This window comes from Amphiprion ocellaris, chromosome 7 (genome assembly GCF_022539595.1).
Source record: "Amphiprion ocellaris isolate individual 3 ecotype Okinawa chromosome 7, ASM2253959v1, whole genome shotgun sequence".
NCBI lineage: Eukaryota > Metazoa > Chordata > Actinopteri > Pomacentridae > Amphiprion > Amphiprion ocellaris.
Genome location: NC_072772.1, coordinates 6,306,857 through 6,332,988, shown reverse-complemented (window position 1 = coordinate 6,332,988; position 26,132 = coordinate 6,306,857). Strand labels below are relative to the sequence as shown.

The 26,132-nt window shown below is 38.3% G+C and overlaps 1 protein-coding gene and 1 long non-coding RNA gene across 2 annotated transcripts; both read right to left on the bottom strand.

Annotated features, from left to right (window-relative positions):
- Positions 1-965: 965 nt before the first annotated feature.
- On the bottom strand, positions 966-23,943 carry ttc12 (tetratricopeptide repeat domain 12). Its single transcript, XM_023264851.3, has 21 exons — positions 23,790-23,943; positions 23,228-23,382; positions 22,938-22,959; positions 22,382-22,459; positions 16,667-16,788; positions 16,123-16,182; positions 15,566-15,637; positions 15,083-15,143; positions 14,195-14,383; positions 11,671-11,740; positions 10,818-10,906; positions 10,230-10,398; positions 9,573-9,668; positions 8,315-8,378; positions 8,096-8,230; positions 7,867-7,959; positions 7,458-7,526; positions 5,601-5,702; positions 3,532-3,631; positions 3,135-3,363; positions 966-2,029 (listed from the first exon to the last, which is right to left on the bottom strand). Exons 1-21 carry the CDS (start codon positions 23,842-23,844, stop codon positions 1,960-1,962), a joined length of 2,100 nt encoding a protein of 699 aa, XP_023120619.2. The 5' UTR covers positions 23,845-23,943; the 3' UTR covers positions 966-1,959.
- Positions 20,935-22,274, bottom strand: LOC129349379 (uncharacterized). Its single transcript, XR_008602362.1, has 2 exons — positions 21,274-22,274; positions 20,935-21,159 (listed from the first exon to the last, which is right to left on the bottom strand). It is a non-coding gene; the product is annotated as an uncharacterized LOC129349379 (long non-coding RNA).
- Positions 23,944-26,132: the final 2,189 nt, after the last annotated feature.

Here is a 26,132-nt window from a genome sequence, read left to right as displayed (position 1 = left end):
CAGGAGAGAAGGAAAATGTGTCAAAGCCAAGAAAAAAATAACTTTTGCAATATTCATCAGCTGTAGTTCTCACAACTGGGAAATGCAAATGTGTTGAAATTGAAATATACAATCAAATATAACATGTTTATTCTATCAGTCAGCTCATCAACACATCCGCAGGATCTATTTATACCGTATTTTCCAGCAGTGATAGAAATAAACAGGAACACAATGGAAGCAACTTTTGTACTGTATCTAAAAACTGAACATAAAAATGAGCACATACCTGTAAGCAGAAAAAATCCAAACATGAAACGGTCAAGCCTCCTCATTTCTGCTCAGTCTTGTTTACAATTATTCAAAGCCCAGTGAGTAAGTGTTCTTATTACTGTTTATTCCAACTGAGCAGAAGGTATCAGCTGTTTGCAGAGATACACAGATGGTGTCATCCCTTCCAGGGAGCTTTTGTCCTCTGAAGTTCTTTTATACACGGATTACATTTCTTAGTAACCCTTTTTTTTTTTTTTTTTTTTTTTTTTTTTTTTACACTGGCTGTCACAACTGTGTGGCCAACTGGTCCAAAGACATGAAGATGGAATATGATAGAAATACGCATCTGAATATGAAAATCATCACCTGTATGAAAAATGGCACAAATCAAACACGTATTTCTAAGAAATCCCTGACTTTTTCTGAATTGCTAATTTTCTTACATGTCAACATTACTTTTATTTTCCATTCTTAGATAAGCAGAGTAATAACCTTACGTCCATTTTTCTTCATATCCACTTTTCTAATCCATTTCCCACTTCAAGTGCCATCAGGATATTAATGCTGCCTGATCAAAATCAATACCTCAGAACCAGAATTTATGGTTCATATCACTCTACAAAGAACTTTTCAAACACAGCTGTTGTTTAAACCGTGTTTTCTGGCATATGTGTACTTATTTTCTGAGAAAAAAAAATCGACAGATATTTGAATTCAAAATAATATTTTAATTTAATTACAGACAAGTGGTGATGATAAAACTAAAGGCACTTTCCCCTCCATTTGCATGAATTCGTAGTAATTACCTGTATAAATTCACATGGGCATGAAAAATAAGGACAAGCAAGAACACTGCTTATGTTTATGACCTTCTGTATGTAGATTAAGCAATTAGGAGCAGTATCTTTTTCAAATGTAATAAATCTTTAATTCTTCTCAAGTCACACTTAGCTTTAACAACCACAAAATCCACATTGGAATTAAAATTAATCATGAGAGTTTTAAGTCCATGTCTAGTCATTGATTAAATCCCCAGAAACCATTCTTGGTGTTACATATTTAGTTTTTTTCCATGAGAACAATCTATCTTCGCTCTCCACTATGGGTTTTTCCTCAAATGTACAGATTAAATAAACACTTCTCTCCTCACTGACCCTTTCTCCGTTCACTGTAATTGGAGCACATCAACTCCCCTACGACTCGGCTTAAACACAGTAAAACTACTGTAGGCTACACAACAGCAGGTTGGAATATCAAAGTAATTCAGCCAAACATGTTCAAAATGGAAACCAATTCTGAAGAAGAATAATTATACGGAAAGTTCCGCCCTGCAAGTTCACAGGATCGGTTCTTTAGGTTTCTTTCATATGAGACACCAGACATCTGAATCTGTGCTTTTGAGATTGTCATTTTGCTACGCTGCAGTTTGAGTACAAATTTGCAGCCATGGTTTCAGCTGCTTATTTTGCTTATGATGTGTCTTTCAGCATATAAAAAACACCATATGGACATGTGGACATGTTAACAAGGCAAAAAAGATATACTTTCATCGGACAGGGTCTTTAAAAAGACACAAATATTTCTTGTGAATTTTGCTTTTAACCAATAGGTTAGAAAGCCTCTACACATAAAACAGAACACATGAAAACAAGACTGATGTCAAGCAAGGAGATTACAAAACATGTCAAACAACCCATTACCACTGGTTCACGAGATGAGTTTCACACAGGAATGCAGGATCTCAAGGCCATGTAGTTCTCGCAGTTTGCTCATATGTCTAGAAAAATATAAGAAAAATATTTTGTAAAAGCAAACAGTGGCAGCATTTTCAGTAGGTTGGCACTCAACTGAAACTACACGTGTGAGCTTAGGGACTAAAGATCAACACATCCTCGACACAGTCACAGCAAAGCTCTTTAGCCTGGAGGTACATTGAAATCCTCTTAGGAATAAAGAGACATGTTCGTCGCTGCCAGGTCCCATTATTATGGGCACTATATCATTTCTACTCACATAATCAGAGCATTTCTACAGTGTACAGATTATGGCCTAAAGCAGCACATCATTACTAAGTTAACAATGCAATCAAGTTTTATTTAACTCAACTTGGAGTCTATAAATAAAAGTGTGTTCACACATAAGGATTACCCTGTAGTTCACAATAAAAGCAAAAAAGGGAAATATTGACTTTAATGTAAGGGAAGCTTTTGTAAACATGTAGAAAATGTATATTTATAGGCTTTGTGTAAGACTCATATGAATTTTGTTTATTTTTATTTTTGTGTATTTGCTCATAGAATTATGTTAAAATAGTTAGATTTGTCGTTCTACTTACTGAAATATAAGTTCTCATGTCAGTGTATAGAGTCAGTGGGATTTTGACTTGAAAGATGACAGCTTATACTTTGGGAAATTATACTAGATGTAGATTCTAAGTTTTAGCTGTTTTACTAAAGTAAAATTTAATGAAACAATTAAATGTAACTAAATGCCAATTGTCTGTCACTCTCTTAGTCTGTTCAGTCATGATTGAGAGGTAAACTAACTGAAAATATTATCACATACACTGAATGACACTGCAGTAGTCAAAATGGTGGATGTTTACAGGAGATAACAAGACAAACTAAATACATTGTGTATACAGTATATAATAAATAACATTTGCAATGTAAACAGCTACTGCACATAATAAACCAATATTGGAATATACCCAGTCAACCCAAGCCACAGGTTATGAGTTTGCTGCACGTATAACTTCTTTCAGAGTCATAAAGTCACATCCAACAGCCAGTGTGACATTTTGCAAAGTCTATTATTGCTGCAAGCTACTTCCTAGAATGTAATCAACAACATGTGGTTTCTAGTGTAGGGTGAGAGGGCACCTGGGCTCTGATCGACACAGCTTCCCAAGAGCAATCGCTGCATTTCGCTGCACAGCTGTCCTTTTTGAGTCCCCTGCAGCGTGTCGCAGCAGCAGCAGCACAATATCAGTTCCCAGCAGGCGGCTGGCAACTCCTTCCAACTCAAGGCAGTGGGCCAAGCACAGGGCTGCATTTCCTGACACCATCTCATCACAGCTGGAACTCAGCAAATGACGTAAAATGGAAAGTTCTGCGGAGAACAATAAATGAATACCAAATACACATAATGACATGAAAATCAGTAAATGCACTTACACACACACGAACACACTTTATATAAATATTAGGTCAATTCGCAAATATTATTCATGGAATAATGAAGGAGCTTGTTAATGCTAACGTGTCAATCATTTCTTACTTTTATCAGACTTCAGCAGCTCCTCCCGTGCCAAGTGACTGGCAGCAGTACACACTATCAGAATCTTAATGGCATACTTAGTGGCAGTCTGCCCTGTTCCCTGAGTAGGCAAGCACAAAAATAACAATGACATTAAACAAGCAGAATGTGTATTTGTAAACTCTAACTTCATGTCGACACTCAGAGGGCATACAAATTAAGGAAAAGCGACTTGTAGTGGAATTAGCGCAAATCTGAAGAATACTTGTATACATAAAATATAGGTCACAGAAACACTGACATAAGTGAGATATTTTTTCAACAATATGACTTTAAGTGGAGAGAGCCTAGCAAAGAAAAGAAGCTAAGAGCTTGTCGCTTTTATTAACAACAAGTGGTGCAACCCTGGTCTCGTAACCATGGAGGAACGTTTCTGCAGCAGGGCTACATCCATACTCCATACCCAGGGAGGTTCCACATGGCATCTTGGCTGTTCTTTCAAACTGTTCTCCTCTGCTAACCCAGCAACTGTGTGTGTGACTTCATGTGCTCTGTTCTACTTGTACTCCATACTTAACACCTCGGTGCTTTTTTATGATCTCTGAGGACTTCAATCACACGACACTGGACAAGATTCTTCCCACTTTCACTTAGTTTGTGGCCTGCTCTACGAGAAGTGTCAAAACTCTGACCTGCTGTGGTCATTCAGTTATACAGTTCCTCCTCTTTCTGCTAAAGGTGTACAATCTTGAGCAACGATGACAAAGCTATTCCCCTGCAAAGATTAATGAAGTTCTTTTGAGTCTGATTTATTATATACTGTATAAACTAGGATGGTATGCACTATCAATATTGTAGATTTGAGCAGAGGGGAGAATTTGAGTGTCTGACTTTGTTCTGTTTTATTTTTGCAATTGTTACTACTAACATGGTAAAATTTGTCTTGCATAACCAGATCACTCTAGCACCAACACATCGCTATGCGGAATAGTTGGTCTGCACTTCATTATCATTTTGCTATAAGGGGGAAATTTATTTATTTTTTAATCAATCACAATAGCATTTGGTGATGCTAAGCCTAGAATACATCAATGGTGCCCTCTCAAAATAGAGAAAGAAGGAATTGTTTTGGTGGAATATTTGAATGGAGGAAGGTCAGCGCTCATTAAAATTGCTAATTTGCCAGGAACAAAAACAGCAGGGCTGTCTTTTAGCACAATCTTAATCTTGGTAAAGTTTCTTTGTTACATCCTGTAGTGAAAAGGATTTTGAAAACAGTATTACACAAATGGCGAAAAGGGAGGAGAGAGCCAAGTGAAATGTGTGGCCAGTGGGTCAAAAACAATGGTTTTGCAATCAAGTACTAACTCCTGTGTGTATCATGTGACTGAAACAGACAGAAAAGAAAACATGGAATGCCTAAAATCACTGTTTGTGGCAGTACAATGCCATAGCTACTGATGGAAGAACTTAAGTGATTTTGGTTATTATCAAGAACACCATGCAAAATGGCTAGATATCAACTCTTAAATTAAAACTCTTATAAGCTATTTTTGTTGTTATCATTATATTTGTCCAAACAAATGCACCTTCAGTTGTACCAGGCATTAAAATGAACAAGAAATTGAAGAAAACAAGGGTAGTCTAATAATTTTTTCCACGACTGTAATATACTTATTTATACTATCATCACATGGATTTTTTTGTTTTGTTTTTTAACTTATGCATGCAGGCATTGAACCCGAAAACCTTGTAGTGCAACAAATGCTAAAGTTTTGTTTATTATCTGAGTTTAAATTTGTTAACTCATATCCCTTAGTGTGATGCTGGACTCCAAAATGTAATAAATTCAAAGCAGCACAACAGAACATGAATGCACAGCACACATAACTAAAGACAAAATAGGCAACATACAAGGCTCAGATACAGTATAGAAGATTAAATGTATAAATCATAGAATATTGTAAATTCAAAATCTTTTAGGAATCATGAATACTGGTATATGGGCAATACATTATAATTCCATGAGACAGATCAGAACGAGTGTTGCATGTAATCAGATACACTTGGCTGAATATACAGATACACACCTTCAGCAGCCAGCGCAGGGTCCGGACCACTTCCCTCTGAATAACATGCTCAATGGCTTCAGAGGACTGAGGGAGGACAGCACTCAGCACACCTGCGGCTCTCTGGAGTACAAAGAAGAATGCTGGCATTGGAAAAGGAAATAATAGAGAAAACTAGAGGAAGAAAGTCAGATGGAAAAACACAGTAGGGTACAGGGGATCAAGAGAAAAATGCCGCAGAGGGAAAACAAAGAATAACAGCTCCTTCTAGACACAAAGAGAATTTGAAAGTGTTGCTAAAAAAGGTGAAGAATAAGAAAAAAGAAAACTGTTTCAAAATATAAAATCCATTCGTGTTATGGAGTGAGTTTACGACAGTAAAGTACAGAAAGCATGGAGTGCATGGAGTAATCTGAAGGCAAAGTTTAGTCATTTGAAGGCTACAAACAACTTAATTTGAAGGCTCAAATTACCCAGTAAAGGATAAAAAAAAAGAAGCTTTAAGTGCAAATTAGCCATTTGGGAGAATTATCTGTCAAAATAAAAGTCAGAATTATGAATTACTAATTATTTTCAAATTTTATCCAAACTTATCTATCTGATGAACGGCTCTTGAACAGCTTTTTCAAGAGCCCCTAGTGGCCAGAAATTGATTATTGCATCTTTGAAACGCTTTGAAGAGTGTCTGAATGTTCACTTAATGAGTTGTGTCTTGGAAGCAAATGGCAAACTGTGTAGTTCCTGACACTCCTTTGCTCTTGTCTGGATGCGTAGTACACCTCCTAACAAAGTTAACCATAAATGTATATACAGAAAACACCACTGCAGTGATAGTTTTGATGACATTGGATTGGGGTGTGGTAACAACCACTATGATGCATTAAATAAACAAGAAAAGCACTCAGAGAATGTAGTACTCCACCAAGGCCGCTCAGTCATGTAGTTTTCTACGGATAAGTCCCAATTAATCCGCAGTGGTGGATTTGGAGTAGTAATCATGTGATCGTCAGCAGACAGCTGATGTAGCGTTCACTTGTTGTCATAGTTACAGTGACATCGTGCTGCTCTCTCACAATGATACGGAAACCCTTATCAATTTCGTGGTCCAGACTATAAGCCGCATCGCTGCCAAAATCTAATCAGCTGGTCCTTGTGTCATTTCTGACCTTTCCTGAAAATTTCATCCAAATCCGTTATTCGGTTTTTGAGTAATGTTGTGCACAGACAAACGTACACTGATGGTCATAAAACTCCGCCGCGGACTAATAATAAGTAACAATAAATAAGAGAGTAATAATAAGTAACGAGTAATGACAGAGGCAGAGAAAAACATGTAGGACATATTAAAGGAAAAGTAAGAAAAGTGCTTGCCAGGCAGCGAATGAGCACTGAAATAGAAACGAGGCCGATGGGTGGAAAAGTGAGTCTCTGAGGGTATTGTATAGACAGTGTGAAACTGCTGTAACAGCCATTAGCTCAGACGACAGCACCTGGAGCTAGAGATTTAATCAGCTGTAATGACACATGTACGGGATCCTTTGTATATCGTGGATTGCTGCTACAACCTTTTGGGGCACTTTGCTAGCAAGAACGCCCCGTATAAAAGGCCCATTGCTCAAGACAAATGTCTTTTATCTCTGTATTGTTTCCTATAAGGATGGTCTTTGCATTTACAAACAAGAAAAAATTTTCAGCAAGGATCCTCAACCTCTCCAGGTAGTAATATTTTTCTTACCTTTCTCAGCCCAACACAGTAATATATAGTGATATGGGCACATACAAAAATCTAATAGAAGCAGTTATGACACTGTAAGGCATGTAACTACATGATATTTTAGGATTAAAATCCTTGGAGTATTGTGAGTCAGGTTCACTCACAGTTATGATTCCTCCATCACTATCCTTCAGCAGGCTCAGACAGCAGTCACAGAGTGAAACAGCAAGCTCCTTCAAAAAGGAAGACATGAAAATGTGGCTGAGCCAATTTTCACATACATTTCACCTCTAAATAGGTGACATCACACATCATGGATTACACAATTGCTCCCTGTACTTCCCTGATTCATTTTCTTGTATTATATTTTGCAATACATTCTAATCTACTGAATTTCACTCGAGCGGAATGCCTTTTGCAGTCACAAATCTTATTCCTTTTCAGGTGTTCAGCACGCAGAATCACAGTTCAGCTTGACCTTGTCTAAGATGCATTAACATTATTCATCAACTAGCAAAAATTTTTGCTAACACAATACCCCTCAGTTTATACTGCAGGTATCACTTGTCTTACCTGGATGACCGGAGAAGTGATAGCTGAAAGGTTGATGATCAAGCCAAGTAAAGGATAAAGGATATCTTTGTATTCAGATGCACTGCACTGCCTCTGCAGAGAGAGACAACAAATCTTACACTGAATGAAGCAGACATCTACTATGTCTTCTGTGACATCAGCACTATACTGAAGTGTTTATTTCTTTTGGCATCTGCCCTCAACACAATGAACAGCAATTTGCACTAACAATGGCAAGCAGAAAGGCCTTCCAACATTCTGGGTCATGAGCAAGTCTGTGATGAATGATGCCATCTCGAGCCAGAGAGCCAAGAACCGATATCAGTGATGGAAGGACAAGGTGATTGGACTTGCTGATATTTCTCTGAAAAATGAAGCGAACAATGTGAACATTTGAATAGATACACACAGAGTACATAAACTGAACACTGATATTTCCATATCTTACCAGCATTGTTGTAAATGGCACAACAACAAAGTCATCCAGCATATTTCGTACATGAATGTGAAATCTGCAAGTAAATATGAAAACATTTCTACTGTAAATGTAAAATAGCCAGAGATGCTGTTTACAAAAGCAACATAAACAACATTCTGCATCCTGTTCTCACAATAAGAATAATTGCCTAGAGGCAGTGAGTAAGGTCAGGTTAAATCTTACGTTGAAGTTATTCACAGTCTAGCATGAGACAATGTAGCAAATCAACAACTTATGTAAGCAAGTAATATCTTCAAAGAAGGCGTGATGGAACTACAAAAGATGGCACCTCTGTCCAAGGTCAACAAGCCCCCACTGCATCAAACATCATACTGGACCCATATGGACTGGTACTCCACAAATACACAAAATGTCTCGGTAAAACAGGACATACAGGAAAATTCAATTTAGTGGTCAAATAGCACTGATTGTCATGTCTCTGAAGATTTTCACTGATCCATATCAAAGTCAGTAAACGGCAGATGGATTTGCTGTGTTCCTTGTATCTACACTGCACAGTCCATTTCCCTTTGACTTAAGACTAAAAACAATAGTTTTGCTAAGTATCCTCTATGCCATAGCGCAATATATAGAAATGCATGTGTACCAATCTGTATGAATTCTGTAAATGTTTTCCTAGGAGAGATCTGAATCAGTTTTCACTACTCATGTATTCCTTTTTATACCAAAAAAAATCATATATGAAAGCCCAACACTGACCCAGCTGAGCCTCTGCAATAAAGAGAAAACCTCAGTAGGATATAACACATTTTTGAGTGAGTCTTTCAGCTATGGACAAGGGAAATTGATCTCCCCATTTCACTGCTTGACACCTCGACTTATTGCCTGCTGTGTTTGAGAGCCTGAGTTGTCCTTTCATGTCTGTTTTCACAGAGCACCAGAAAGGGAAACAGGTTGAGAACAGCCTTTGCCTTCAAGTGGAATGAACACTTAGATAGCACATGTTGATTTATTAAAGATGCCACACTTTCCATTTCTATGGGGACCTCTCCTGACGTGAGTGGATTTTAAAGTGCTTTTAATGTACAATATATGAATATGATTTATGGGAAGATAACTGACTGTCTTGTGAGTCATTTTCTGAATTCTGCAATGTATATGAAAATATGTATTTCCTCATCTGGAAATAAAATTAATTTGCTCCTGCAATGTCAGGACAATAAATCTTGTGATTTTTGTTTTTTCTTGCTATATGTATCATTAACACCTGTTTTCTGCTGCAAAGTTCTCCAGAATGTTGACCGCTGTGTTGTCCTGCTGCTGTTTTGGCTCTGAGATGCACGCCATGAGGTTCCTCACTAACCTTTAGAATCAAATTAAGAATGAGAGGAGACAGAGAGAGGGAAAACATAGAGAGAAAAAGAAAGAAAATGAATGGACCATTGTAATAACATGACATGTTCTTTTGATTATTATCATATACAATAGTGAATATTTTACTCCCACATAATGATGGTATCTAACTATGGACAAGTAAGTGTGATAATAATGCCAAAATTCACCTTACTTATTATTTTCATTTTTTTGAAACACCAGCAGCAGATGTGGAGTCAGTAAAAAATCATTTAGACCACTCAGTGTCAACAGGGCAAGGCCATCCAAAAAGTCTTTAAATTGTTGTGGATATTGGACTGACAACGACACACATGTGGCCAGGGCTGACCTAAATTCCCTCTATTGATTTTATTATTGGAGAAGGTAAAAACAAAAAACAAAAAACTTTACCATCTCTGTCTATACAAGTGTCAATATAATATGTAATTCCCTGTCCCAGTTTGGTGTACAAGAAAAATAGCCCTTTCTCTCCATCTTTGTAATTGCTCTCATTACTTGCATCTGCTGACAGCATGGGGAAATGTCTTACATGTGCACATTCAAGTTGTCAATGGCCAAACATCTGCTGTGTGGCATCTGTGAGTACAAATATAGTAATGTCAGGCATTCGTTCCTGACTGAAGCATGCTCTGATGTTAAGAGCTGAACAATAGATTGTCTGGAGACTGGACATGCCATCAACAGCTTCTGGTTTTCATCTGAAAGCAAAGAAGAAAATGGAGTATGTGTCAAGTCTGAATTCTAATTAGTTATTCGGCCAGTCATGTTTCCAAGGAACAGCAACCTATTTTTAAACACAATTACTGTAATATGTACTACAATGTTATACTTAAGACATGCTTTGTTATTCATATGATATTAACATACAGACGCTGTGCATAGCAAAGTAAACAAATGAGCAAAGTGCGTAAAAACAGTTGATAGGCTAGGATAGCTTGTGTGATTCCCAGATAAACACAGGATTGGCAGTGACAAGTTGTGCAGTAATGACACAATGTCAAAAGAGAGAATTATACTGGTATCATTACTTTTTCCTCTATTTTCTGTTAAATCAGCGCAAGCAAATTGATGTATGGACAAAGGCAGAAAATGAAGTGTAACGCAATTATCGACATACCATTTCCACAGCAAATAAGCCTCCATAATTTCAGAACAGACGCACACAACTCATCACTATCTGGATCATTTGTTTCCTGCAGCAGGCAACTGTGGAGAAAATTAACCCAAAATTCTGATTTCCATCAAAGTATGTCAATAGACGTATCAAAACAAGGCAAAGAGAAACAAAATGAAAACCACAGCAACAGAATGTAACATTTGGCAAAGTTCCCATTATGTACTTGATAAGTTTTAGGTATGAAAATGCACTCTTAGATCAAAAAATAATGAAAGACATTTATTTTAGTAGTTATTTTAGTATAGCTGTGTAAGTAAGTAAATGAAGTGCATGAAAAACTGATAAGTGAATATAATAAAAACAGAGAAAAGGAGAAGTAGCATTGGCACTGGCCTTCTATGCTACATGGTTCACGTATGTTTCAGCAGTATCTTTACAGGCTATTTTCATCAAGCTCAGACTGCAGGCTCTTTGCACTCCCTACTTCCCAGATACTGTGTTCCAACTTAAATAATGATGGGACTAACAACAGACAACATGGAAAGTATGTGACATGATACTGAACCTTACTGATCTGACAGGAGGGAGTCATAATTTGTATCTTGCACATAACACATCTGCTTTCTCGGACAAAACATTGGGTCTTAGTTCATTTCAGCACTCGTCTCCATCTCTAGCGTGATCATCTTTTCCGTTTTTTGGATATTACACAAACAGCCAGAGAGCGAGAGAGCAAGCAGTGAATGATCTCTCTAGTTTAGACCATCATTGTCTCTGTATGCCCCTGTCTCTGGGTCCATTTGTCAACGCTCCACTGAGGGCTGACTGCTAACTCTCCCTCTGGTCTCCTTACCTCCTCACTGTGTCATTGCTGCTGATGATACTAAAGCCATTGTTCAGTCTGAAAAGGGTCTGCCCTGTACCTGTTAGAAGAGAACAGTAGATAGTGTAAGAAGACAGAAAACTGTATATCATCACCTGATAGCCTCAAGGTTTTACAGAAACGCAACACCTTTCTCTTTTCATTCAGCTTGCCTTTTCACTGGTCACTTTCACTTTTCATTTACAGTCAAAGACATGAGAGTAAAGAATAAATAAAATATGTAGAGAGTAATTGACAGTAAGAAATGGTCTATTTTCCCCTAATAATAAGAAGGAGAATACAGAAAGTAGAGCAGAACAGTGAAGGAGTACTTTTAGGGGAGAAAGCTTGTAATGTCAACCCTGCTGAGATCCTTTCAGTCCAGAGTTATGTAAGTTTTGCCCTTTTCTGTTGAATGGCACTGTGAGACAGGCATTATATCATTTGACATGACACTTTTATTCATCTAAATCAAGAAAAAAGAGAAATCAGACAAGAAATGTTTGCCATTCTGCAGAGAACAACGAGTGAAAATAATATGCTGTATTACGAATGGTGATACAAGTTAAAAGAGAGCGTTAGCATTACACTATGATAGAGCCTTTTAAAGTTTAATGGCTTGCTGAGTGGTGAGCTGTAGGCTTCACTTCATCAATTCCATCAGTCTTGGTTTAGCTGTGTGGTCAAAGGATCTGAAGTTTTACAATGCATGTAAGACAGCACCACTGGGATAGAGCATGTCAGGACTACTTCATTACAACTTTTTTCTTAGCTGAAATTAACAAAATAAATACTCCTCAGGGGGCCATTGACCTTGAAGACTTATACTGTTATTGCACTACGGCTGTACAAAAAGCTGCAATTTCTGCCTCGTGGCAGTAACTAAAAAGAGTTACACTCACACTGTGGAGTTTCAAAGTCATTTGTTGGGTCAAAAACATTCACAAAAATATCAGCAGCTGACAGAGGAGGGGTGAAACACCTGGTGGAGATCAAATGCTGCCTGTCTACAATGGCCCCTTCTCAGACAGCAGAGGACTCAGTAAACAAATATCAGTTACTTTTCATCCTGATGCTATCATTATCAAATAGGCACATGGGGTGAAATAGCTCATGCCAAACCAATTCCCCACTCAATCCAAGAGGAAATCACGGCCGTAAGAGCATGTTCCTGCTTCGCTTGTTTGGTTCGATTCACATTAAACCTTGAGCAGCAAGCACTGTACTACAATCAAACTAAAACAATTACATATAATTTGTCTTCTGCACCCATTTTCCCCATCTTGGTGCAGTTTGGAATTTATTGTCTCATTTCTAGCAGTGCTTTAATGCCAGTTGTCGAGTTGATTTGGTCTATTTTCTTCGTCCTTAGACCTTAGACATTCTGACCCCCCTGACAACAACTCACTGTTGCACTGAAATATATATAGGCATCAATAATACCTGACATGTTGCAGGGCTCCTGTCCATCGAAAGAGCTTTGCTATCATAAATCTACAGAGTCAATGGACAGGTACCAACATTAACATCATCTAAATCTGATATGGTTGAGTGCAGGTGTGCCACTGAGATCATAAAATGGCCACCTGCTATCACAGATGTTTAAATTGCACCCAACACAACCGCAGAAGGCTTAACAGTGCTTCTGTCATCCCACAACAACCCCTCTCTATAGCTGCTGTTGAAGAACAGCCCACTTGGGCGCCCATATAGCTCAATGGGTTAAGTGGGCGACCCATGTACAGGGGCTGGTCCCCGATGCAGCGGCCCGGGTTCGATCCTTTGCTGCATCCCCCCCCCCCCCCCTCCCCTCCCCTGTTTCCTGTCTGTCTCCACTGCGCCTATCCAATAAAGGCAAAAAAGTAACTTTAAAAAAAAAAAAAAAAGAACAGCCCACTCAGCAGTTCAGCAACCAAATTACATCATCATTTATACATCAAGGGAATGTCTAATTCAGCTAACTGAGTTGATTAGAAACAGATCACAAACAAATCATACCTACAGGTTTCACTGACTGCCATTTGTTGCTGATCTCATAACAGAAAATACTAAGAAAATTGTTCTGCCCAGCAGTTTTTCGCACAGCATTAAATAGTTTTATGGGATATATGCTGTTCTATCTTCTGCACAATGCCTTTATAGTCCATAGTGGACATTTTACTCACTATGACAAGTAAATGGAGCATGAAGAGAAATCATTGATGGACAGTGTTAGGTCTCCCCTCTTTCATTGCCACAGAAGACAACAAGAAGCAATTTGTTTTTGCCGCCCGGCTTCACCTGATGCCATCCCCTAAGATGTTTACTGTGAGTATTTAGGTACTGTAGTAACTGTCTTATTCTCTTTTGGGTCTTTTTAACTATCCTGACCTCAAAGATGATCTTTTGCTGCCACTTTAGCTATACATTTGGCAAATAGATGCACCAGTGAAGCAGATTATTGAGAAGAAACTGTGATCAAAGAGATTAGAGGAAGAAAATAACTGTGCAAAGCCTCTTCCAAAAGAACACTCACTGTCAGTAATTGCTTGTGACAGAAGTTCCAGTCCTCCACAGTAGAAGAGGTGCATCTGTCCGGGCCTTGACAGCTTCTCCAGCAGCTGGGGCACTATTGTGGCCGTCCTCTCTCCCTTATCAAACTCTTGCATCGCATTCATCTCCTGACTGTCTCGCTCTTCTTCCAAATCTACCTGGGTCAGGTATTCTACATAGGGAAACAAAGTAGAGAACAGAATAGAAGCAAAAGCAAGTTATTCCACTGCAGAAAGTATAGGTGCTGTGTCTGTAAATGTGCTCTGTCCTTCAACTGCCATCGTGAGATAACTCCCTAACCCAGCTAGTGCCACAAACATGCACACAGTTAGAAGTGTAATACTACAAAACATACAACCTCCAGTAATAACCAGCATATGACAACAGAAAAGACATTGCAAAATAGTGTAGAGTAAGATTACACTCTAAAGAAAGTTTCTTCCAAATATGGTGAGAGCTACTTTTCTGAATTTTAGCCAGATAAATCCTTCTCAAAAGAATTTATGAACAAAAAACTACAGTACTGAATGCAGTTAAACTTGGATGAAAACAAAGTGACGTTTCAGCTGAGCAACAGCAGACTGCCATCAACCTTTGGGTTGTTAGGAAAGATTTGCAATTAACTGGATTGCAGTTAGCGAAACCACACCATTGACAACCAGCAGAAAAAGCATGAAGAGCTCCACTTTACTTTTGATGGGCTTAGTTTAACTTGAAATTCGGACAAAACTGTAACGTGTGCAAAGACCATAATTAACAAAGCAGAAATAATGTCATCGAATGAAATTCAGTAATGTAAGGAATCATCGAAAAAAAAAAACTTCAATAGATTAAACTTTTCTTAAGCTAATCAATGAAAAAATATATTTACCTTTCACCAGCTTTTCTTTCTTGGGTTCATTTTCCTGTATCTTTTCAAAGCAGTTTCTTGCCTGAAAAAGAGATTTTTTTTTGTGTGCTTTGCTCATTAAACCCATGAAAAAAATGACTCCAGAAGACTAGAGCATCTTGGCATGAGCAGTATGCTATATGTAGAAAACTATGATGCATTTTGCAGTAATTAATAAGCAGATATCACAATGGATATAAGCCCATTTTGCAATCAATTGATGCAACTGATGGGTTGAAATAATGCTGTGAGATCACATTACCTACATTACCATACTGTTTATGTGACACATGCTTTTAATTTCTTAGGAATTCTTATTCATTATATTTCTATTTCAGGCATACAACTAGCATAAGGTAGCCTCATTTCTGCTATAGTTTTATGAAATGTCAGGTGAAACAGTCTGCAGAGTAATGTGTAAAAAAACAGGTGTGATTAGATATAATGAGAGGTAATTATACTCACCTCATTATATTTCTTCAATCCCAGATATGCTTTGCCCATGTGTAGATAAGCCTTCATGCACCTCTCATTACACTGATAGAGAGAAAATGATCTTGGGAGTGTGTTACTTAAAGCACTTCATCAGTTGCACATCTACATAATGGTAATTTAATGTTTCTGCATTGATAACACTAGCACAGCAAGAAAGAAATATTCGATCTGATCTTCACAGGCACATCACACTGCAGAAAGATCGGTATGTTAGAGTGATATAAATACAGGAAATAATTTGAGCAGCTGTTTTATCGAATGTATTTGCTGTCCAGAACTAGAGTACGCCCTTTACCCTGCCAATTTGCATTTGGATAACCCTAACCTTAGAAAACATATTTCCAATGATACTACATTAGGATACACTCATACATACTACTCATTTTGCTCATGTTTTTCAAACACAGTTTTCTCTTAAGAGAGCATTTTTTAAACGGCTGATAAGCTTGCAGGTTTGCAAAGTATGGTACCTCACTATGACAAATGAGGCTGCAACTGTCTGATCTCAGTTCCCAGCCAGAACTTACCTTTAGGGCCCATTCACAGTCACTGATGGCCTCCTTGTACTTTCCCAGTTTGATGTAGGCCTAAGTAGATTTAAACATTGGAGAGAAGGTAACTGGGAACCAAAAAACTGCTTTAAAAAAAATACATCTTGCCAAACAAAGTGAGGAATGTGATTGAGTGTTGTGGTATTGTTTGCCAAGTAATAAACGACAGAGCAGACTTTCTCGAAGCTGGGTCTTCGGAAGGGGACACATTGATATTACAAGTACATTAAATGCACAAGACCACGATTGTACAAAAACTAAAACCAACACAGGTTGGTAGGAGGCCTTAACTTCTTTAGGTCACAGTAATGCACACACAAGTTCAGCTCAGCAATTAACTATTTCTCATTTCCTCTGGGTAAAAAAAAAACATTGTCAGCAAATTACAGTTTGTGTTTTCAGCTTAAAATTCCTAAAATCTCACTTCCTCTGGAAAAAAAAAACGTTGTCAGCAAATTACAGTTTGTGTTTTCAGCTTAAAATTCCTAAAATATAGAAAACATAGTTTGAAGATATCTACTTGTGCTCGATTGGTGTACAGTGGCTGCATGTCCCTTAGTTCAGCTAAGCCGTCACTGTAATACTTCACAGCAGTTTCATAGTCTTCTTTAGCATATGCTTCATTGCCCTTGTCTTTGAGAGCTGCAGTTAAAAAAAAAAAAAAAGTACCTAATTAAAAAAAAAAAACACAATGCCAGTACCATATGGAGGACTAAAAGTGCCAAAATTAAATAAATAAATACATCATTAAATAATTAATTAAATATGTCATTAATTAATTAAAATTGGAATTAAATATTTCATTAATTAATTAAAATTGGAATTAAATATGTCATTAATTAATTAAAATTGGAATTAAATACTTAAATGTGTTATTAAATAAATATATCATTAAATAATTAAATATGTCATTAATTAGTTAAAATTGGAATTAAATATGTCATTAATTAATTAAAATTGGAATTAAATACATAAATGTGTTATTAAATATGTCATTAATTTATTAAAATAACAATTATTTTAAGTAAAAAACATATTTCATTATTTCACGATTTAATTAATTATTTCATGGTCCTTGTGTTGCAGTGGATCATGAATTAATTTTATCTGTCAACCTCGCCCGTCAAAGTCCGTGGGCGGGACTAACGTGAATCTAGTCTAATCCACTGCTTTTGTCTGCCTTGAAACCGGAAGTAGAAGTCTTTCTAAACATGGAGGCTGTGTAGAGGGAGAGTCGCTGTGAACTTTCTAGAGAGTTGGTGAGAGATATTTTAGACCTTGCAGAGTATGTGGAAGCAGGACCTGCTTACCGCGAGCATGTAGCGTGTAAAGCAGAGGAATTTATTGACGTTGTTGAAGTTATTTCCGCACTTTCCGACCAAGATGTTGACCGTAGAGTGACTGCAAATTTAGAGGAAGTACTCCGCCGGTTTTCTGGTACCAGGGTGCAACAGGAGCACACACAGGGACCAGGGCGTTTGGCATACCGAGGGAAGTTCTGGAACATCACGTTCTTTGTGGATTACCAGCCTGTCAAATTGCAGCGATGCTCGGAGTGTCGAGCGCTTTTCCTTTAGGACCTACTCGGCGCGGCACGGCTCCGCTCGTCTTTGTTTAGCCGCGATTCCACAAGCATCTACTCGGCACGGTACGGCTCGTCTCATCTTTGTTAGCGAGCGTTTCCATACGGACTAATTTTCAGCACCTTCTCGGCTGAGGTTCCCAGCGAGCTGAGATGAGCCGATAATGTGGCGTTTACATAGTGCAGGCCACTGATTGGACAGGGAGTGACGACACAGAGCAACTTCAGCACGAAAACAAAATCCTGCATTAAAAAAATGACTGTAAACAGCGACGGTGTGCATTGCTCTTCACGAAACTCTCTGTTCTTCATAATTTTAATGTGACAGCCAGACCTGTACCGTGGGTGAATGAAGAGGTCGAGACTTTGTCTTTGGTGGCGGACCAAAGAATACAGAGAGAGCTGGACGGAGAAAGTTTATCAGGAGGTCTCTGAGCGGATGGCCGCTCACATATACAGTAGACTGTATATAAAGAGGACAGAAGCAGTGTAGGGAGAAGCTGAAAAAGCTCAAAAATGACTATCGGTCCACCAAGGACCACAACGGCCGGCGTGGGTCAACCAGGAGGTGTTGGAAGAGGTTTAATGGAAGCTATTTACTGGCACCGCACCGCCAGCAACAGGAGGGAGACTCAGCCGCTGCATTGTTGGAGACGTTCGAGAACGGTGAGTGTTTTGTGACTTCAAGAAACTTATACATCATTTATTCCATTGGTGGCAAGCTTCTTTTAAGCAAACAAGTATTTTTAGAAAGTAACGTCGTTGTCTCCTGGAGCAGACAATAAGATAGCTAGTTAGCCATCGGCGCTAACTCCGTGCTCTGCTTGTATTTCGTGCTGCTGTTTCTAACGTTTAGCTCTCAGAAGCTAATACTTCAGTCAGCATGCCGTGTTTTTCTTGTACTTAGAGTGAGTGTTTATTTCTGTTCAAGAATCCCTTTCCACATGCGAAGCCTACTCCACCTCCGTCGCGGAGCCCCCGGCTGCCCTGTCTCCTCTCCACCACCAGCAGCAGCTCCTCTCCAGCACCAGCTTCGACACCGACCCTGTCAACAGCACCGTCTTATCACCGGTAAGACACGGTAAACAGAGAGCATGGTTGATTTTCGTATTATTATTACTACAGGTGTAAATGCCTGCAAGCATGATCAGAACAACGAGACCAATGACCAAGAATTGAGGCAGGTGTAAATGCAAACTGTGCAGCAGCCAGCTCAGGAACGCCTGATGAAAGCTACATGTAGCTACAGTGACACATAAACAGAACACATGCAGCTGCATTTATTTTCTATTGATTTAACAAGTAAGTCACTCTAATTAATTTACGTTCTGGTGCGGTGTAGTATTGCAACCATTCTTCTTATAGTCACTAGGTAGCTGTGAAACTGAATGAAAATATACATAAAAATGAGAAAACACAGCTCTTCTTAGCAACTCCAAAATGTGCACAGGATGAAATGAAGTTCACACCACGTCGTTTTTGTTTGTGGTGGAGCAGTTACTGCTTGTGCTTTGGTTAAAGCGAAGAGTGCCAGAAGTTTATTAAAGTATCAAAGACATGATCATGATTGAAAATGGATGGACGGGTGGCTAAACACATCACATCATAGCTGTGGAGTCCTTCCAGCTCCTGGGGACTACAATCTCTCAGGACCTCCTGAAAAAGGCTCAGCAGAGGATGTATTTCCTACGACAGCTGAGGAGACATGGCCTGCCACATGAGCTGTTGATCCAGTTCTACACTGCAGTCATACAATCTGTCCTGTGCACCTCTGGATCAACCACACAGCAGGACAGAAACAGACTACAGCCCATAGTACGGACTGCAGAAAACATCATCAGAGACCCCACTCACCCTGGACATTTGGACTACAGTGCCCTGTACACAAAAATCGCCACTACTGTGTTTATAGCAATTACCATTTTGCTAATGTGTTCATACATTCCAGTCTAGCTGTACATTTCTGTTTATATTGTGTTCTATTTTACTACTATTTCTTTTTCCTCCCTGTTCCTCTTTCTATTGTTTATTTTTTATTATTCTCTTCCATATTCCTAGGATGACACCAACAGCCGAAACCAAATTCTGTGTATATTGTGTACTTACTTGGCCATTAAAGCTGACTCTGATCACTTTTCTGTCTTTGGTCTAGGCAAGAGGAAAGGGGGCCACAGAAAATTGGACCTTCCTAGCGTACTTGTGGAGATGCAGACTGAGGAGGAGTGGAGTCATGCCCAGCATGATGAGAACATCTGGTTGCTCCTCAGCGAGGCAAGAGAGAATGAAGCTGGCCCAGAATACTGCCTTCAACCAGTCATTCCTGGGTGTGCTGGGGCAGCTGGGGTAGCTGGGTAGGCAGTGGGCAGCCGGCGAGTGTGAGCGAGTCCACCTCCCATAGACTTGAGATTTACAAGTGCTGGTCATATAATTAGAATATCACGAAAAAGCTTGTCTTTTGGACAACTGTCAGGTCAGTAGTCTTCCCCATGATTGTGTAGCCTACAGAACTAGGCTGAGAGACCATTTAAAGGCCTTTGCAGGTGTTTTGAGTTAATTAGCTGATTAGAGGTGTCTTCAATATTGAACCTTTCTACAATATTCTAATTTTCAGAGATACCAAATTTGAGATTTTTGTTAGTATTCAGGTATAATCATCAAAGTTAAGAGAAATAAACATTTGAAATATATCAGTCTCTGTGTAATGAATGAGTATAATATACAAGTTTCACTTTTTGAATGGAATTACTGAAATAATGAACAACTTTTTTCATGATATTCTAATTATATGACCAGCACCTGTAGTTGTATATAGTTTTACTTTTAGTCCTCCACTGTAGGAGAGGCCCACCACAGTTTGTACTTTGCACATTGTAAATAGTTTTGATTTTGCTGCTGACTAATAAACTATTTTGTGACTTATGTGATTGCATCATAACTTTTCATTTTGTCTGTTAAGACACTGGTAGGAAAAGAGTCAACAGTCTGAACCAAACAATTCTATATTCCCTAATAATGTATTTGTGTTTAATGGGATTTAACATGTTTTAACACAAACTCCTTTATGGTTCATAATTCTGGTGACTGAATTACACCAAAGCAATACTGATTTATCAAACTGGAATTTTCTTAAAACAGCTGTTTTAATGTTTTGGCGTTTAATTTTTTATTTAATCTTGCTAACCTTCACAAACAAACAATAGCATAGACACATCTACAAAAGTTTATTGTCAGAATTGCATTAAAGAAAACAATAGCGGTCCGGGGACAGAAAAACAGAAGTATAACAAGAAGAACAACTTTTAACTTTTGCATGACACGTAGTGCATCAGTGCATCCTGTACATCTCTGCCCTCCTCCTCTACACCTTGTGCCACTGCAGGCTCATGTGCTGCTGCTTCAGGTAAATCCCATGAAGTCTCATCAGAGAGCATCTGAAACACATACACAGCATACATATTTTAATACCTAATAGCGACAAACTGCAGCCATTACAGGGTCGTTCACAGGACTGATACACGATAGCTAGCGAACTAGCATTAGCTTACCCTTATATGTCGTCTCGTTCATATCCTCTTGTCTTCAGCTTGATACTGCTGTATCGCCTCCCAAACTCTCCTGTGTGTCTCCTGAGTGTTTCGACTCGCCGCTCTCAGCTTTCTCCGACTCTTCTGTTACTCTGAATCTGACAGAAAGCCACAGACCGAGCAGCAGGTGTACTATCGCCTCCATGTACATTGTTGCATTGCGTTTGTGTCGCACAAAAATGACGGTAAGGGACTTTCGGGCCACCGTGCTATGACGACTCAACCCACGATGAGGTGGTACTCAATGTAATGGAAAAACAACTAAACCGAGACGAGCCGTGGCGCGCCGAGTAGATGCTAAAGGAAATGCTAAAGGAAAATTTGTCTTGCACCGCATGTATCAACATTTGGGAAAGAGGACCGAGTCTTTAGCGGTTGCTAATAAAGTTTTGTTTTATTGAGTATCCAAACCAACGTAGAGGTGAATAGCGCCACCCAGTGTATCGGAATGTGTTCACAAGCTCTGCGTCAATCCATTATCTGGAATCGATTTGCCTTGACTTGATGTGCAGGGTAACCAATCAGGTGTTAGGATCCGCCCACCGACTTTGACGGGCGAGGTTGACAGATAAAATAAATTCATGATCCACTGCAACGCAAGGACCATGAAATAATTAATTAAATAGTGAAATAATGAAATATGTTTTTTACTTAAAATAATTGTTATTTTAATAAATTAATGACATATTTAATAACACATTTATGTATTTAATTCCAATTTTAATTAATTAATGACATATTTAATGCCAATTTTAATTAATTAATGACATATTTAATGCCAATTTTAATTAATTAATGACATATTTAATTATTTAATGATATATTTATTTAATAACACATTTAAGTATTTAATTCCAATTTTAATTAATTAATGACATATTTAATTCCAATTTTAATTAATTAATGAAATATTTAATTCCAATTTTAATTAATTAATGACATATTTAATTAATTATTTAATGATGTATTTATTTATTTAATTTTGGCACTTTTAGTCCTCCATAGTACCACAGAGAAACAAGAATAGTAAAATGTTCAACAACACCTTCAAGGAACAAAGAACACACACCAGTAGCCTTTTTCACTTTTGCAGCTCTTCTTACTCTTCTGTCTTCAGCATCTCTCTCCATGATCTCCATGAAATTCTCTGATCAAATAAAATAGAAAAACTGTTTGGAACAGACTAGGTGGGAAGCATAAAGATATTTGTCATTGGGAAATACTTCACACAGCAGTGTGTGTTTTGTCACATTTTAACAAGCTCAGTGTGAAGGGAGTTTTAAAAACTGAACATGCAAACACACTTGTAAAATAAATAAAACCATAATTATCATGATTTAATATAAAGTTGTTTGTATGGGATACCACATGCAAGGTGCTGTGCTGAATGAGGTGTCACCAAAGCACTCCTCAATATTGTACTGCACACGAACCTACAGCTAGCACTCATCTTCATAACATGCTTGAACACATAGGTATTTCTGTAACATAGTGCATTGGTGGGCTAAGCAGTCTAATAGTCTCCTTGACCAGATATTGTAAGTGGCCTCAGACAGCCCCTCATTGCTCTCTTAATCTATCTTTGCACATTGTCTGTTTGCTTAAACAATGTTATTGTTGCTCACCTGGACTGTCATTCTGTGTAGTCTGTAAAACAGGACAAATGATTAAAAGAATGTTAACAACAACTTTCCTTGTCACTACTTACTGTAAATCAGCTCGTCCTACTTACAGAACAAGAAGGGACAAAGTAGACAATACAAAAAGAAGCTGCTGATTGTGTACATGTGCTTGAGGGACAGAGACAGCAAGAGAAAGAGGGACAGACAGACACAAAGAGACAGAAAGATTGAGACAAACAGAGCAAGACTACAGGTTCAACTGTGTCCAGTTCACTTTGTCTGCATGTTTTTACCAAGGAAGGTTGGAGAGGTGGGTTAGTGTTGATTGTAGTCTTGTTGACTTTTGTTCTGCAGGGTTCATCCAAGGTAGCAATGTAGCAATCAGTGTCTGCCAATGCTTTTTGCTGGACTTCGACATCGGAGGACCTTAAATGCTCCACTAGCTGACCTGAAAAGAAATAGAATTTTTTTTCCCCCTGCAGCCTGTACCCTTGCATGTTAAATATCTAGAAGAATCATGATGTAAAATGGACATTTTATATACTAAGGGAGTGAACTGTAGCTGGGACAATAAAAAAAATAACGTCACCATTTAACCTACAACTTTAAAACAACTGTTGAAGAGGTATGCAAGAGCACATTGTATTTCTTTTAGTCAAGTTGTGTGTTTTTATATTTTATATGTGACTGAAGATTATTTCAATTAATGCTAGTAGTAATGCACATATATCCATATACGACTTACCTGACCCGAATATTAAGTTCGTAATGTAACTTCGTCTGTTAAGCTAATGCTAGCTAACAATGACGTTAGCTAACAGGGCTAGTGTTAATAAGTATAGCAATTTTACTTACTTATTTTGTCAACATTCGACAAAAAACTCTCGAGGTCTTCAAGTTTCTCCATCATGGGTTTGTCCTTTTAAGCCTGTTTTTATTATTTCATAATCTCGGTGGATTTATTTTGTCTCAGCTGAACGCAAAATGTACTTTTCCCACTGAAGTCTCAGCGTCCGGTTGCCATAGTGACATGACGCCTTCATGGCCGCTCGTAAACTCTTCCAACCAATTTGAACACAATTTATAGTAATAATGATGGAAACAGAAACTTATCATAAAAATGTCACTAACACTTGTGTATACTTAACTAAATTCTTCTTGTTTGCTTCTACCATTTTTAAAAAAATGTCTCGTTTTATTATCAATAAAATGTTCTGTGTTATATAGGACCTATTACTTTGCCATATTGTGTACAGTGTGTCACGCAAGTATGCCACTTTGATTTTGTTTCTTGTGGCACTTGAAGGTAACACTTCTCAGCTTAGACATGGGTAATCATATTTCTGTCTGAATCCAGATCAAGTCAATGGTGTTTTTATGAATCAACATAAATCACTTTATTGCTGCTATTACTATTTTCCTCATTAGACTATAAAAAGCGCCTTTCTCTGCACTTTTATTCTGTGCACACATAATGGGCTGTGAGTTCAGTACAGAGTGGCCACAGACAGCGTGTATCTCATCAACACTTCAATAAACCTGCTTTTGGAGTGACCAGGTTGATACAGAAAAATCTCACACCTTAAACGCCCCTTTTTCCCATCTCCTCACTGATAGAGCTACACTGCCTCCCTGTGGTTAAAGACACATCAATCCAAACATGTCTAAATTCATTTTACAGCAGATGTAAATTTAATGCTGCTATAATTTCAAGAAGGAGTAGGAGTGATGTATCTGCATAAAAAGCAAGGAAAAAACATATGTCGCTTAGCCTCATCAACTGCTTCTGGATGTTAAAATCTTCACATAGAGAGTCTCATTTGCATGTTGTGTAGGATAATAGTCTTTGCTCTTGGTGGCAAAAAATGTGCAGTTATGCGTACAGTAATTGCATATATTTTAGATGTTATCTTAAATGAACTGCAGAAAAGTGACCATTTTCATCCCCATCATTAAAGTATCCTCATAGCAAACATCAAACCAACTAGATAGGTTTACACATCATTTGTAACAAATCCGACTTGTCCGTCAATTTGTGCAGTGTGAGTAGAAAAGCAAACATTACATTGACACAACCACAAAAAATCGATAAACAAGCTGTTGTTTATCTACATTTGTAATAATCAATGCAAATATAAAGCCCTATGCCTAAACTACAGCGGAAAAATAAGGTTAAACAGCTGAATATATCCTTATGTAAAAGGTGGTAAAGTGGTTTCAGTTTCATCCTTCAACCACTGGCAATAGAAAATAGTTAAATGTCAACAAAATAACTAACAGGATTATTGCTGATCTCCTTCTACTAACTGGAACAAAACTTTTCCAATCAAAAGTCAGCCAAAATTAAAACATTCCCATGGTGTGGCATTTCAGATATATCTCTTAATTGTTATCACATACTGCATAATTTAAAAAGAGAGAGAGAGAGAGAGAAAGCTATCCCTATGTGAGGAAAGACAGTAACAAGCCACTTCTGATGTGGTAAAAGTTCTCACAGACTCACCAAATTGGCTTTACGAAGTATCCTAAAAATTAGTGCAATCCCTGACCTCACCCCTGTGCTCTCAGCCAGACCCCAGGGGGCAGCAGCCACAGACAGTGAGGCTCTTTATCCTCATTTGCACAAAGCAAAAGAGGAAAGAGAAGCTGCTACAGCCACTGCACTGAGCAGAATCGTTTGCTGTTTACTTTGATCTTCTTGTTGAAACATGGAGCTGCAGTTAAATGAATTACATCATCAATTTGATTGCTTGTCAGCACGTCCCATAATTCCACAGTGGCAGGCTTTTCAAGATTTAAAATAGTGAGCCAGAAAGTTTTCCAGAAACAGGACCTCGATGACCAAGAGAGGTCACAACCAGAGATGCCTTTGACGTCTCGCTGACCCCTCTGAGGAGCTGAAGCCTGACTGAACCAGACCCAACTCCGGTTCACCAATCAAGCCCCCACACCTGACTTTAAAAGACCTGTTATCTCTGCTTTCACTGGCAGCTTTTGAGTGCTGTTCTGCTCACTCGTGTGTCTCTTGAGTTTGATATCTTTTAAATGATCTAGTTAAGACACTTGCTGTTTCATTTGAGGGCTGAGGGCTCAGTTAGGGACAATTTGACTGTGGAAACCTGTTGTGTTCATAGATCATTGTTAGCTCTTAGATAGGGGTTCTTCCTCTGGGTGTCTGTTTGGGTTGTGTAGGTTGGT